Genomic DNA, 16,717 nt, shown 5'->3' on the forward strand with positions numbered 1-16,717 from the left:
GGTCGATGGAGGAGCGACAGGGTGATCCACAACAGTAGAACCCAGACACAGGCCCTGCCGGCCCCCATCACGGGGCACAACGGAACAGAGATGGCACAGGGCCTGGTCCAAGAGCCGAGCAGGTAGGACGCTGAAACGCCGGGACGAAAAACAGTTGAAAAAGGTTAAGGGTGAGAAGCAGGAGTGGATTGGGGGCTGGAGTGGAATGACTGTGATATGAAAACAGTGATTCCGTGCGAGAACAATGAGACAATTCAGAGTAAAAAGACCGTAAAACACAAAAAGTTGCGGGAGAGCAGCGGCAGCCAAAACGCGCCAGCGTTCACTCAACCCGGAAGTGCGACGTCGAACGTTCAGAGTTGAAAAAAAAAAAAATGTGTTCATGCAGGTACTCGTTCCCGACTTTAGGTTCAAGCCAATTCCAATTCCATGGGGTTTTGATGCCGTTTTCCTTTTTTCACATCATCTTTCTCACCGTCTTCCCGTTGCACGATATCCCTTCTTGCGACAGACATTCTATCATATTCTCGTCGCAAACCTTGAGTACTGGCAGTGTTTTTTCTTATCAGCACGTGTGAAAGCGAATACCGAGACAGGAAAGACAGAAGTTGATGCGAATGCCATATGGCACTCGTGGCAATGTTGTAAAAATAGGAAGTATGCCAATGTCGTTCATCGGTAAAATTCACGTCCGCGGTGCCAAGTCACGCTATTTTCAGCCTGCGTTAAAATCTTGTCGGCTTTGCCGAGTTGCAGACAAAACATGTTCTACGCTCAGCTGTTGTAAAACTCCGCTTGTCCGACTGTATTGAGCCGCGGTGTATGAGGCACGGTCGCTGCGCAAGGCTATTAAAGCCAAGTAGACCCCTACCCTACTAATGATTTTTAATGTAAAAATAGAGGTTTTGTGACAATTATATTTTTCACAACAGAATCCGTGGAATTCTGCGAATCTGCGGAAATTTCACAGCCCTGGCTATTGATTGTTCTTGGTACTTAAGCGGCCACAGGCAAGACCAGCATGTTGCTCAGCTTCACCCTGTTTCTGTTGACAGTCTTGGAGGGATTGATTGCCACTTTGGCTAATTAATGCTCCTCGAGAGGCAGCAGAAACTGATAGCATTGCCGGCCTGTTCCCAAAACAATCGTTTGGCGATGCTGCTTATCCTTCACCTCTCCCATTCTCCTGACCTGTATGTTTCTATTCACGCAGTCAAGACTGCCTCTGTTTTGGCGTATTGGCAGTGACATCGATACAGATTTTTCGCTGACAATTCATCAGTCCACACAATGCATACACATCCCTGGCACTTAGTTGGCTTTCTCAGACACTCTCCCCGTGATGGTGCAGGTGTGCTGCGGATGTGCTTGCCTGAAGTGGCTTGGCTGCAAGACAGGGCGCCTGGGGTGGGTCACGTTTTTTTCCCATCGACATGTGCATGTCTTTATGTCGTCATGTTTTATTAAACATTCTATGTGACAAAGTTGTTTACTGAGTTAAACTATGCTCTGTCAAAGAAAATAACTTGCGACTTGGGTTTCCTTTTCCCTTCCGTCTCCCTAGTGCAGTAGTTCTGAACCTGGGTTCAATCGAACCCTAGGGGTTCAGTGAAGCGGTCTCAGGGGTTCGACGGAGCCTCTGCCATGGAGGCTACGACGCACCCGACTCAACATGTCAATTAGTTATGACACGTCCGCTTGACCATCACTGGCTGCAGATGATCACATGACATTGCTTGTTCAATCAGTGCTGAGGGAAATTTAGTTCGCTCAGTAGTCTACGCGTGACTGTTGTGATACTACGTCGTAAAATTTAAAAAAAAGTCATACTTACGTCTTGAAATTTTATTTACTTTTTTTCTGTTCTTAATAAATGCGTTTTTTAAATGTTGAATTTGTAAAAATTCATATTTTGTTTTTCACTAATGAAGGGTTATTTGAATGTGCATATGAAGTGGTTGGGTTCTGTACCTCTAACAAAGTTAAGAACCACTGCCCTCGTGTCTTCCTTCACAACTAAGATTTTGGGGTGCTGAAACGCGAATACCGACAAGCCCTTGTGCCCTGCCTCTCTTTGTTGGTCATTGTTTTTCATGTTTCTTGGACAGTTGTGCCTGTGAAGCTAATTTTGCTGCTTGGTCACCTGCAATGACAAGAAGAGCAAGTCCAAGTTTTGGTCTTACCTTTTTTTTGAGGGCCTCCATTGATTCAAATTCCAGACGAGCCAGTTTGATCTGGATGTGTTTGGGAACATCTGGGACCAAGAAGGCTAGGAAAAACTTGAAGGCCAACAATCCATGCTGAAATTACAATTCAAAACAGGAAAAATATTTGTTTATATGGCGTTTTGATCTTAAATACTGGCATCAATATCTTTTTTCTTGAACAAAACAAACATGCTCGGAACAAGGGATTAATATGACAAAAGAATTATCGAACTAAAACATGTCACAAAAACATTTGATGGCAGAGTATTCTTTGGCATTTGACTCAGCATGACTTAGATTTGTTCTTGGTTTTGCTGTCCGGTGCTTTCTACCGTCTTTATTACCGATTTGCTTTACTGTTTGTTGTATATATTAAATTGCTCCATGTACAGCACTTTGTACGCAGCGATGGCTGTTTGAAAGTGCTCTATAAATACAGTTGAGTTGCGTTGAGTTGAGAGTCTACCTGGACTTCTTTCGCTACCAGTGCATAATAAGTAGAAATTTGTGCTTAAATCGTCCATACACGTTTGCCACAAATCTGTATGTTCAGAGTTGAATTTGAGAATACTCTGCCAACAAATTTAGAACTTCCTCAGAACACGCTTTCAAAAAAAAAAAAAAAAAAATGAAACATCTTTTACCCACCAGGAATCACATATTAAAACTACAGTCATTTATGACAATGATAACTTTAACTGTAAAAATAATGTCTACTGGGGACTTGCGTTGGCTAATATCCTAAATAATGAAAAGGACACTTCAAAAGTGTATCCACAATCCTTTTAAATGCTGTGTGTGCTGTATGAATATGGATAGCACAGGTGTCAAATTCATTACCAGATCGCGACAGCAAATCATGTGTGTCAACTTGCTTGATCTTTGCTAAAATCTGGACGGAAATGTCACATTGTGTTGTGTAATAAATAACGTTGAGATTCTCCAATAATTTTGTTCCCCTGTTTACACTCCTGCGAACAATAATTAAACAAACTATTACAATTGATTTGGCTGATTTCAAAACTAGTAATCCATTAATTTGCTGTATCCAAGTAATAATGCGATGAGACGCACTATTTTTGTGGTTTCCGAATGGTCTAAGGGAGGATGTCACTCCAAAGTGGTCTGTGACACCCCTGTGGAACTGGGAGTCGCGGCTTGGAAATGAAGCGAGTTTACATGGGACAGGAGATGTGAGCCGATGTCTTTTTCATCAATGGACGCTACAGCTTCTTGTTGCTTTCAAACTTAGCTTGTAGCAGATGTGTGCACATTTTCAGCATGACGTCTTTGATCCACTGGTGAAAGGACACTTTGAATCTCTCCTCTTTCATCCATAACAGCTTCAAACAACAAAGTGTATGAGGAAAAAGTGGTTAGGATTGCGCGACTGTCTGTGTCTTATGTGTTGTGTTGTATTATTTTGTCATTTTGTTAACTGTTTTTTTAATGGCGACACAGGCACCCCCAGCGGCTCCTCTTGTTGTCTGTTGTCTGGTTGAGAGGGAAGAAATTTCATCTGTGCTGTATGTGAAACATACAGCACAGATGAAATTCTGTGTAAGAGCATTTACACAAAAAGTACAAAAACAGTCAAACTAAAATTTGAGTCTGAGTCATGCTGAGTCAAAAGCCAAAGAATAGAAATATATTTGGACAAGTTTTAAAGATGGGCAGCGAGGGGGAGGGACCAGCAACGGAAAAGGCTGAGCCTCCGCTTAGTTCTTGGTAGCTCTAATAATTTCTGGTCCACAGACCTGAGGCATCGGGCAGATGTGTAGGTGCGGAGGAGCTCAGAGAGGTAGGGTGGAGTGAGGCCATTTCAAGATTTGAAAACCAATCATAGGATTTTAAAAAGAACTCTAAAATGTACAGGTATATGGAGCCAGTGAAGGGATGCCAGAGTCGGAGTTATGTGCTCCTTCTTACGAGTACCAGTCAAGAGGCGAGTAGCAGCATTCTGGACCAACTGGAGATGCTAAATGGAGGATTGGCTGACTCCAAAGTAAAGTGCATAACTTGCTATGAATGTTAACAACTTATCCAGTGTTTGTTCATTCATGACTGAATTTAAAAAAAAAAAATTTTAGTCTATATGCAAGTTTTGTGCCACACTGTTTAACTCATTCACTCCCAAAGACATTTTAAACGTCTTTTCAGACTTGGTCCAGAATTGGCTGGTACCGAATGAGTTAATTTAAAGCTCCTGTCAAATGGTTCTGAATATTGGCACATATTTTGCCATTCTAATCTTAAAAATGCCCGAATAAACGGAATGAAAAAGAATATTACACAAGCTTAAAAAGAATGTACGTAGAAAATAATACCCCACCAATATAAGTGATTTTAGGCTTGTTTTCTGATGGTTTTCAGCAGACTTTGCAACAGCCACACTCAAAGTCGAAAACTGCGACATTGGATTCATATAAGAGAGGGAAGATGAACCCACTTCTCTATCCTACAAAATACGACTGGTATGTCCCCATTTTGCATGTTATCTTTATATGATGTTAACCAATTTAAAGATGTGAAAATACCTTGAAAACAAATGAATAAATGCTCTTGAATGCTCAAAATGTTGGAGAGGTGAGAACTTCCATCTATGTCCTCGTTCGAAAGCAAGCCAAACAGCACAATTGTTGACTATCGGAATGTTTTGTTTTTAAGACAGCAACAAGTGAATCCTGTGAGCTTAGATACATTTAAGTAGATTTTTTTTCAACTCAATTGCTGTCACGACTCATTAGAGAAGGAAGGAAGCTGTCAGGTGAGGGGCAAAATTTGGACAGGAGACGAAGTCTTTACATGCAAACATTCTGAGTAGAAAACAGCAGGGTTGGATGCAGCAGTACATGGAAGGCTAAATGTCCTGGCAACTGAGTAAATTGAGCATAAATAAAGTAAAACATCAGGCCACGCACAACCCTGGGGACCAAAGCAACTAATAACATCAAAGATCCAAAGACCCAAACCCATTCACAGTCACAAGAGTGCCCCCCATTTCAGGGGCACTGCCCGGTGCCTTTCCCGGCTTGTGAGGGGACTCAGAAGAAGTCTCGGAGGAGGGAAGGGTCAAGGATGAGGGATCTGGTCACATTGCGTCAGCTGTAGTGAATGCCCAACAATGCCTCTACTTTGTAACGAAGTTGAAAAGCACTCACATCCCCACATCTCTGATGGTGAACTTTTACAACTGTGCCATCATAGTGTTCTTACATGGATTTTTAGTGTGGTTCACTTGCTGCATTAAGGCAGACCAGAAGGCACTCCAGCAAGTGGTGGGCATTGACAGTGGCATAGCCAAAAATCTTTCACTGGGGTGGCCAGGGTGAACCCATGACTCAAATAGGGGTGGCCATAAGTTCATACCTGAAATGTTTAAATCAGTGCGTCTTAACAGTTCCACTGTACCGTGTACAGGGCAACCTTGGGCTATGAGCACTGAGGAGTGGGCTGCACAAAATAATTTCTGCTTTGCGCTGGTGGCCCGTGGGGGCAGTGAATGTAATCAATTCAGTACAGCGGAGCTGTTACAATTGTTAAGGAGTTACTCAGTTAAAATAGAGCTTTCTGCCACTTGGCAGCGATGAGGCAAATGCCAGTTATTGACCTGAACCCAACATGTAGAAAAAGAAACTGAACAACAAAAGTCATGACTAAGTGTAAAAAAAAAAACAAAAACAAAAACAAATAAAGGAAATCCAAGTCGATGCATAATCTCACCAAAAGACCCTGACTTCTTTTGCATTCTCCCTGACCTCACTGTCTCTTCTTTCAAGCATTTCATCGCTTTTCCCCCTTTTTTGCTACGCTTGTTGGAGTAGGCCATAATCTTTGTTTTCAAGGAGCTTAACAGACAAAGGAACCATTAAAATAGAGTGAACACATGACTTAAGTTGTGTTTGGTGGGTCTGATACATGGGGTCACTGTACATGGAGCATATACACATAATAATCAAAATTTAATTAAAATTTCAGCAAAATTTTCACGACAATCATATCATGAAAGGCATTTCTTACCTTTCAATTTTTCTGACATCTTTCCAAGGTTTTTAAAAATAAGCTCATCTAACAGTGGTCCAGCAAGACCTGTTCAAACAAGCTCTTCACGACGATATGAAGAAAAAGGTCTGCTTCATACTAAACAACAGTTGTACAGAGAAAGACATTAATAGCATTTTAGTTTTACGGTGTTTTGTATTTACACTGTTTTGTGGTTAAATAAAGAGGAAAAGTGACGAACCGTCATGCGGATGCACGCAAACACAGTCAGATGGACGGACACAGAAGTGATAGAATATTAATGTAACGTTGGCAACTATAATAAAAAGGATCTGGAATTGTCTTACAAATGAACAGGTTGGATCATTTTTAAAATATCAGTGACGGATCACACACACGTGAGAAAGTCTAAGAAAAAGTGGAGCCCAGGGCTCCTCCCCGCTATTTTGGTACCGCAGAGAGACTACCGGATATCTGTGTCTGAAGTGCTTCAAAAGTAAGTCGCATACAACACATTGAGACCGGAACCGTTCATGTAATTGTAACCCAAACTGGTTAAGACCGTCATTTTTTTGTTAGTTCTGTAAGGTGATATTTGTTTGTTATACTGCTGTTTCCGAGGGACCACGAACGCACCACAGCGCTAAGAGCGAGGACTCGTTCGCGAGAGAGCCAGAACATTCTCGCACTTTCCCAGGCGGGTCGAAACGAAAGAACGATAAATGAAAACTGGTCCTTGAACCTCTACCTGTGGTCGTAAAGTTGAATCCTGTGGCAATCTTTCTCTTTTCTCTCCAAGGCGAGAGAAGGGTTTAGAAGAGATAACGTTCCTGGTGAGTGTTTTTAGTTGAATATGTCCGATTAGCATTCCTAGCATTCGATTTGTAACATTAAAAAAACAGTCAGGAATGAAGTTGTTAAAATTAGATATTGTTTCTTTGTTGATTTAAAATATAACTGTGTTGTTTAAAAGAAAAGAAGATCAACCATTGTACCGACACGTGCGCTCCTGAGCAAGCGCATTAGCATCGAGCTAAGCTAACATGCTCACAGTGAAGAGCGCTGTGGCCTTCACCCGGGCTAGATTTACCAAATCAATTATTTTCCCTGGCCGATTATAGCCACATTGAGTAAATACCTTGCGCATTTTGTGCAGGCTTTTTTTTAGGACTCAAAGACCATCAAAAGATTGGACTACGTAGTCTGTAGACTGGATGCCACGTGGGACATCGGTGAAGGACATCTTGGACTTCAAAGCCACCCGTCCCCTGGAAGGTGGTAGGACAGTTGAAAGGATTTCCATTTTTTTTCCTGACGAATCCCGTATTTTTTGTTTAATCTGAGATCTGAGTCATTTTTTTTATGGGTCAGATCTGATACCAAAAACAACTGATAAGAACTGATAACAATTTAACTTGTTTTTTTCCTTGTTCATCTTTTTGTATTCTTGTTCAGAGGAGTGTATTTAGTTCAGTTCCCCATTCACTCCTGATGTAAATATTTACTCAATATATTTTTTTGTAAAAAACTCAGTGTGTCTTCTTCCTGTTGGAGGTTTCCCCTTGACTCTAACTAGAGTCTGCTGTAGCCAATCCCACTGTGACCTTAAGTAGTGCACCCCAACTCGAATAGATTTGATAAATTGACACACTTTCCCTTGACAACTTAATAGAAGGGTGACACTAGTAGCTGCACCTAGGGTGGCTACACAATTTGGCGAGCTAGCCAGGAGATTGGCATAGCAGCTTAGTTACCTCCAACGCAACCCCGAAGACACAGGTGACAGGTTAGTCTATTTGATTTTCTTTGCAAAAAAAAAAAATGGATCTCTGTGAACGATTTGGAATTGATGGTCAGAAAACCTTGTTTGTTACAGGGGTTGAACAAATTTGCACCAATGACAACATTTCTGATGTGTTTGTGATAAATGGCAAAATTGCTCAGGTCATTCGAGTTCCTGATGAGTTACATCAGCCTAAAGGCAGAACTCTGGTTGTCTATGAATCAGAACAGGCTATTCTGAAAATTGATCCCTTGACTTTAGGGGGGCTTGTAAGCCCTGTTGATCCAAGTTCAGTTTGGACTTCTAAAACTGTTAGAGACATCACTCAAGGCGAGATGGGCAAAGAAGTGGCCCGTCGATACCTGAGGGAACTTGAGTCTATGGGGAGTAGTGGGAAGGTTGGCTTCCTTAGCTTTCTTCAAAGCGAATCACAGACAGACCCCACACCAAAGATTGCACCACAACCGACTGACGACCAGAATGTTGACACTGCCACTCACTATTCCGATCGAAGTGAACCAATGGAACTCAGTAGCGCTTTTAGCCCTAGGAATGTCCGCATAGATGAGAGCCTTTACAACCCTCCTCATGTTCAGAAGGTAGTAGTTGAGCACATTGTACGTAATGAGCCAACTCACACATCACACACGAGAATACGCACTTTCTCAGGTCAAATTCCTAGGCCCAACGGTGAAGTGGATTATGAGACATGGCGCAGCCAAGTTGATCTCTTACTCAGTGACTCTTCTTTGACTGATGCACACAAGGTGAGGAGGATCCTTGAGAGCTTGCTCAGCCCTGCTTCTGAAATTGTAAAGCCCCTTGGTGTCACTGCGTCACCACTTATGTCGATCAGCTTGAATCTGCTTTCGGTGTTGTCGAGGATGGAGAAGAACTCACTTCACTTCCTTTCTTTGCTCGAACCAAAACAGCGGAGAAAAATCCTCTGCTTTCTTAAGTCGCCTCCACAGTCTTCTCACCAGAGTAATTTCTAGAGGAGGGGCAGCTGCTACGAATGCAGATGGGCTGCTCCTTAAACAATTTATTCGGGGTTGCTGGGACCAGAGTTTGATAATAGGTCTCCAACTTGAAGGGAAAAAGGGTTCTCCTCCCTCATTCCCTGACCTCCTTCTCATGTTGAGGACAGAAGAAGACCGATGGCCAGCCAAGTTTGATCGTATGAAGAAACATTTGGGTGCAACAAAGGCTGCTGCACACGCCCACTCTGCATTTAGCATTCCGATCTTTGACCAAGTACCGCTTGTAGGCCCCACTTCATCAGATAACGAAACTGTGAAACTTGATTTGAAAATGAACTCATGAGACAAGTCGAAAAGGTGAGCAAAAAGGAGAGGCACACCACCCTACTGACAAACTCCCCTCTATCCCCACAACCCATTGAGCAACCCCCAAATGAAACTGCTAAACTTGAAAATCAAATTGCTGAGTTGACCAAACAAGTTCAAATACTTGTCCAGAACCAGAAGGTTACATGCAAATCCGAAACCCCCAATCCGAAGGAGTTCTCGGCTGTAAATATGAGACAAACACAAACCACTACAAGAATCCCTGGAATGCCGCGTGCATGGTTTTGTTTCAAGTGTGGGGAAGGAAATCACATAGCAGTCCATTGCACAAATGAGCCAAATCCCACGCTTGTCAAAGAAAGGAATGCAGAGTTGAAGAAGAAACAAGCAGACTTTGCTGCAAGACAAACTGCAGCTCCTTTTGCTTTAAACTAGTGACAGCTCCTGCAGTGTGACTTCCAGGAGCTGAAACCCTTGATTCTCTGAGTCCCAAATCCCTGGGCATTGAATGGCAAACCACGTGCCAAACCCAACCTGTTGACATTTTCAACCCTCAATTGATATTACCCCAAAGTCTTATAGGCCCACGCTGTGCAGCCTCTGTACTTGTTGAAGGTACACCATGCGAATCCATAATAGACTCCGGTTCACAAGTGACGACAATTTCTGAAACTTTTCACAAAGAGCACCTTTCCCATCTTCTCATCCAACCCATCCACACTATTCTTGAGATTGAAGGAGCTGGGGGACAAAATGTCCCATACTTTGGCTACATTCAAACAAACATTTCGTTTCCACAGCACATAGCGGGAAAAGAGCAGCAATTGGTCGTACTCGCACTCGTGGTTCCTGAATGCCACTTCAACAGTAGAATCCCACTGCTGATTGGGACAAATGGGCTTTTGCGACTTCATGAGCAATTAGTGGAGCAAAATGGGCCCAAGTTTATTCAGATCTTACCTTCTAAACAGTTTGCAATGATCCTCCAACATGTTGCCCAGGCACAGAGAAGTGATACTCATTCCTACCTTGTCATGCTGCATAGTAAGAAGCCAATCACAGTCCTTGCAAACCAAAAATTGTGTCTTATGGGGATTGTGAGATTAGGACGGAAGAACCAAAACACAAGATTTGTGCTTGAACAGCATGACCAGTACAGATTACCAGGAGGGCTGCTAATTGAATCAGCTTTAGTGGACATCCCCTTTAGGGCCAGTACCAAAGTACAAAGGACAAAGGTCATAGTGCATAATGTGAGCGAACATAGTGTGACATTGCGGCCCACTAGTGTCACGGCTCAAGCTTGTGCAGCCCAGCTGGTTTCCCCTTTAGAATCTGTGCAATCTCAGTTTTCCCCAAGTCAACCGGAACAGGAAACCAATAGACCCCCATTCAGTCTTGATGAGTCTCCCATCCCACATGAGTGGAAAGAGCGCATCCAGAAAAAAGCTACAATCTATTTCTGAAGTTTTTGCCCTTGATGAAATGTCGTATGGCCACACCACTGCTGTAAAACATCAGATCCGGTTACATGATGAGACACCTTTCAAAGAAAGGCCAAGACCTATCCACCCAAGTGACAGAGAAGCAGTGAAGCAGCATCTCAGACAGTTACTCGATGTTGGAATAATCCGTGAGTCTCAAGCCCTTTCGCTTCACCCATTGTCTTAGTTAAGAAAAAGAATGTCTCAATTCGCCTATGCATAGACTATCGCAAGCTAAATATGAGGACCATTAGAGATGCATACGCCCTACCAAATATTGAAGAGACATTTGCAGCTCTCAGTGGAGCAAAGTGGTTCTCTGTCATGGTCCTTAAGTCTGGCTATTATCAAGTCAAAGTAGCCGAAGAAGACAAGCCTAAGACGGCTTTCGTGTGCCCCTAGGCTTCTATGAGTTTAACAGGATGCCACAAGGCATCACAAATGCCCCAGGCACTTTCCAACGCCTCATGGAGAAGTGCGTTTGTGACCTCCACCTCAACAAAGGGATTGTTTTTCTGGACGATCTAATTGTGTTCTCAGACACATTAGAGGAGCACGAAAACAGATTGATGAAGGTGTTGTCACGTCTCAGAGACTATGGACTTAAGTTGTCTCCAGAAAAGTGCCAATTCTTTCGAGATTCAGTGAAATACTTAGGACATGTTGTGGATGCACGTGGAGTTCATACCGATCCTGACAAAATCTCAGCTTTGAAAACCTGGTCACGTCTATCTACTTTCAAAGAATTGAAGTGTTTTCTAGGCTTCGCTGGATACTATCACCGTTTTGTTGAAGGATACTCCAAGATAACTAAACTCCTTAACCGCCTCACTGCAAACTATCATCCACCAAAGAAACGAGGAAAGATTTACAAACGAGAGCCATCCCAGTTGGCCCGTCATCCTATTCAGTCACTTGCTGATCTTTGGACTCCAGAGTGTGAGACGGCTTTTCATTCGATCATTGAGAAACTTACCTCAGCACCTATTCTCGCTTTTGCAGACCCACAGCTTCCATACATACTACACACTGACGCTTGTCAGGATGATTTGGGAGCTGTGCTCTATCAACAGCAGGGAGGGAAGCTTCGAGCAGTTGCTTATGCTAGTCGGGGGCTTTCCAAAAGTGAACAAAATTATCCCACACATAAACTTGAATTCTTGGCCCTCAAGTGGGCCGTGTGTGACAAGTTTGATGATTACCTGTATGGTTCCTCTTTTGTTGTCCTGACTGATAATAATCCCCTAACAGATGTCTTGACAAGTGCCCTATGGATGCGGCTGGACATAGATGGTTGGCTGCCTTGTCTACGTATCATTTCACCATCAAGTACCGGGCAGGTCAAGCAAACAAAGACGCTGATGGCTTGTCTCGTCGGCCACAAGAGCCACCTCACGAAGATGAGGCTTTTTGCAAGGAGAGAGCTCGTATTAATGACATGAAAGAACGCCTCATTGAGGCATCCAACCAAGTAGACCATGGAACTTTCATTGCATTGTGTCAGCGCCATTCTGTTCCATTTCCATCAGGACCGGTTGTTGTTGTGGAGTCCCTAGCTATTGACCCTTCAGTAGTTCCTGAAGCCTATGGGGAAGACATCTTGCCCTCAATGACAGATGCCGATTGGCGCACAGAACAAAGAGTTGACCCTTCTATTGCTCGCGTCATAACCTTGCTAGAAGGAGGTGTGAAATTTGGACCCAAGGAAATGAATGGTGAATCTACTGATGTTAAAGCCATGCTAAACCAATGGAACAAACTGGAGCTCAGTAATGGGGTGTTATATCGGAAGTGTAAAGACAAAGATTCACCTGTCTACCAGTTGGTATTACCTCATCAGTACCGTGAAAGAGCCTTGCGAGGTGTACATGATGAGAATGGTCGGTCACCTTGGCTTTGACCGTGCCCTACATCTTGCACGAGCGAGGTTTTACTGGCCAAAAATGGCAAGGTCCATTGAAGACAAATGCAAAAGATGTCCCCGATGTGTCATGAGGAAAGGCATTCCCCAGAGGGCTGCTCCACTGGAGAACATCCATGCAACTTATCCCCTTGAATTAGTGTGTATGGATTACTTGTCCATTGAGCCAGACAGTCGAGACACAAGAAACGTGTTAGTATTGACAGATCATTTTAAGAATTTTGCCATAGCAGTACTTACAAGAGACCAGAGAGCTAAGACAGTAGCCAAAGCTCTTTGGGATAATTTGATCATTCCCTATGGTTTCCTTTGTCGCCTGCTCAGTGATCAAGGCAGAGACTTCAAATCTAGGTTAGTCAAGCTTTGTGAATTTGTCGGGGTAAAAAAGATTCGTACCACTCCATATCATCCCCGGGCAAACCCAGTAGAACGCTATAATCGGACCCTGCTCGACATGTTGGGCACACTAGAGGAGAAGAACAAATCCCATTGGCGAGACTTTGTGAAGCCCTTGACACATGCATACAATTGTACCAAAAATGACACAACAGGTTATTCCCCATATGAACTAATGTTCGGCAGGCAGCCTCGATTGCCATTGATCTTGTCCTTGGTACTTACCCCGGTCGAGGTGGTCCCAAATCGTATTCAGATTATGTCCGAATTCTTCGTGACAACCTCCAGGAGAGCTACGCTCTTGCTTCCGAACACTCAAAGAAGATGGGTGAGAAGAATAGAAAACGTTTTGACAAAACGATAAGGGCTGCCAAGCTCTATGTTGGTGACAGAGTCATGGTAAAGAATGTTAACATCAGAGGAAAGCACAAACTTGCAGATCGTTGGGAGCGAACCATTCACACAGTTGTAAAACGCATCAAAGACAGTCCTGTTGATGTTGTTACACCAGAAACCGGAGATGGCCCTCACCGCACTTTACACAGGGATTTACTTCTCCCTTGTGGGTTCTTACCTGTTGTGGATCAAAGTGAATCAGACCCTCAAGGAGCAAATTCGAGAAAAATTTGGACAAGGAGCAAAAGAAGCAAGATGAAAACCACCGTCAGTGATAGTGGAGCAGCGTACAGTGACATGGAAGAGATGAGTGATGAAGAGGAAACTTATATTGGCTCGTGGGAGCCACAGATAATCAAGAAGGCCCCCTATGTCCAAACTGAGAAGTTTCCCCCAAATTCCCAAGCTCCTACACATATTCCACCCCAAGATTCACCTTCTGATATTGCAGTACCAGACAGATCGACACTTGACTTTGAAAAATCTGACAAGACCTCACAACATGAGATTCCTGGGTTGGGTAGTGGTGAGTTATCATCCACAGATGCGAGATGTCCAGACCAGGTTGAAGTTGATATCCCAAGACCTGACATGACAAGCACCCTGACTGACAGGGGTTCCATTCCATCAGACTCCAGACCTATTACTGAGGCTGTCGAACTTGATGATGTTGACATAGAGACGGTAGGCCTGCGACGCTCTGGTAGAGAAAGACGTCGACCTAAAAAGTTTACCTATGATGAGTTGGGAGAGCCACTGAGCTTAGCCATTCATTCTTTTATACAAGCTTTATGTGTTGCATTCTCGAAGGCTGCAGCATCACCTTCACAATGTCCAGGATGGACAACGGGGCTTGAAGGGACTCATGCCGTTTAGAGGGGGAGAGTGTAACCCAGACTGGTTAAGACCGTCATTTTTTTGTTAGTTCTGTAAGGTGATATTTGTTTGTGATACTGCTGTTTCCGAGGGACCACGAACGCACCGCAGCGCTAGGAGCGAGGACTCGTTTGCGAGAGAGCCAGAACATTCTCGCACTTTCCCAGGCGGGTCGAAACGAAAGAACGATAAATGAAAACTGGTCCTTGAACCTCTACCTGTGGTCGTAAAGTTGAATCCTGTGGCAATCTTTCTCTTTTCTCTCCAAGGCGAGAGAAGGGTTTAGAAGAGATAACGTTCCTGGTGAGTGTTTTTAGTTGAATATGTCCGATTAGCATTCCTAGCATTCGATTTGTAACATTGAAAAAACAGTCAGGAATGAAGTTGTTGAAATTACATATTGTTTCTTTGTTGATTTAAAATATAACCGTGTTGTTTAAAAGAAAAGAAGATCAACCATTGTACCGACACGTGCGCTCCTGAGCAAGCGCATTAGCATCGAGCTAAGCTAACATGCTCACAGTGAAGAGCGCTGTGGCCTTCACCCGGGCTAGATTTACCAAATCAATTATTTTCCCTGGCCGATTATAGCCACATTGAGTAAATACCTTGCGCATTTCGTGCAGGCTTTTTTTTTAGGACTCATAGACCATTAAAAAGATTGGACTACGTAGTCTGTATACTGGATGCCACGTGGGACATCGGTGAAGGACATCTTGGACTTCAAAGCCACCCGTCCCCTGGAAGGTGGTAGGACAGTTGAAAGGATTTCCATTTTTTTTCCTGACGAATCCCGTATTTTTTGTTTAATCTGAGATCTGAGTCATTTTTTTTATGGGTCAGATCTGATACCAAAAACAACTGATAAGAACTGATAACAATTTAACTTGTTTTTTTCCTTGTTCATCTTTTTGTATTCTTGTTCAGAGGAGTGTATTTAGTTTTTTAGTTCAGTTTCCCATTCACTCCTGATGTAAATATTTACTCAATATATTTTTTTGTAAAAAACTCAGTGTGTCTTCTTCCTGTTGGAGGTTTCCACTTGACTCTAACTAGAGTCTGCTGTTGCCAATCCCACTGTGTCCTTAAGTAGTGCACCCTAACTTGAATAGATTTGATAAATTGACACACTTCCCCTTGACAACTTAATAGAAGGGTGACACTAGTAGCTGCACCGAGGGTGGCTACATAATCATGGAAAACCCATGAGACATTGCAAGCTGCCACAACCAGTCCAGAAAGCTCTGATCTGTTAATCATTATGACATCCTATGGCCTTTTAACATCATTGCAGTTAACAGAAAATCCTTCAGACAGTGACCCTGTAAAGTTTGTGAATTTTTGTATTTCCTATGTTTAAACCATGTCAGAAAATTTATAATACATAAAGTATATATCTATATCTATCTATCTATATCTACATAAAGTATATATCTATATCTATCTATCTATTATATGATCTCTCTCTCTCTCTCTCTCTCTCTCTGAGAGAGAGAGAGATGAGGACAGCTCAAGATTAGAAGCGATACAGTTTTTTGACCATACAATACATACAATACAGACAAACGAATTAGACAAACTGAAGAGAGCAATTTTTGTATACTTTTTGTCGTGTTGTTTGCGTTCAAGACTCGTCGTTACGCTGGCCTCAAAGGTGCACCAGAATAGCACCGACAACGAGTATTTAAATTCATCTGAGTTTTGGAAAAGTACAGTATCATGAAAACATACCCAATTAATATCCCCGCGCAGTGGCGGACCCTCAGGGCCAGCAAGGCCTTCTCTGCTGGCCTAAACATTTTCAGAAAAGTAAATTTACTTTTATGTATTTTATGTTATTTTATAATTTGTTATTTTATTTTCATAAATATGTAGACACAATTATTCTCTGTATTCTTTACGTCATATTATTTCCACTTAGTTGAGTGGCTTTCAATGTTATTTTAAATAACATTGAAAGCCACTCGATAAATAACTTATTTATTATGGTAGAGTTTTTAACCAATCATATTTCAGCTAGCTTGCGTTGCCAGGTAAATTAAACTTGCTCGGGGCCTTCAGATTAAACAGAGCAGGCCCCTGTGCGCTGTAAGTGAACGGGCACAGTCAGGTTTCAATAGCCAATCAGATCACGACTCGTGATCTGTATCCTGTATTGCATCCTGAGTTGAGTTGAGCTGTATCCTGACTTGTTCTCGTCTGTGTACTAGGGCTAGCGAGAAGGCCTTACGTCGAGACTGGCCGTCCGCGTTCGGTGATTGGATTAGCGCCTTTTCTGTTTCCTGAGAATTGTATCCTGACTTGTTCAATAAAGATTAAAAAAAAAAAAAAAAAATTGGATTAGC

General features: G+C 42.8%; 1 protein-coding gene and 1 long non-coding RNA gene across 2 annotated transcripts in view; one reads left to right on the forward strand and one right to left on the reverse strand.

The window, feature by feature from the left end:
* Positions 1 to 16,717, reverse strand: part of ano10a (anoctamin 10a) — a 108,176-nt gene that overhangs the window by 11,921 nt on the left and 79,538 nt on the right. The window contains exon 13 of the mRNA XM_019895057.1: positions 2,184 to 2,300. Within this exon, the coding sequence (XP_019750616.1) occupies positions 2,184 to 2,300 (117 nt within the window). The remainder of the gene's footprint in view (positions 1 to 2,183; positions 2,301 to 16,717) is intronic.
* LOC109531044 (uncharacterized) lies at positions 6,818 to 7,488 on the forward strand. Its single transcript, XR_002171106.1, has 2 exons — positions 6,818 to 7,042; positions 7,366 to 7,488. It is a non-coding gene; the product is annotated as an uncharacterized LOC109531044 (long non-coding RNA).

This window comes from Hippocampus comes, unplaced genomic scaffold (assembly GCF_001891065.2).
Source record: "Hippocampus comes isolate QL1 unplaced genomic scaffold, H_comes_QL1_v1.1 scaffold146, whole genome shotgun sequence".
In the NCBI taxonomy this organism is placed as follows: Eukaryota; Metazoa; Chordata; class Actinopteri; order Syngnathiformes; family Syngnathidae; genus Hippocampus; species Hippocampus comes.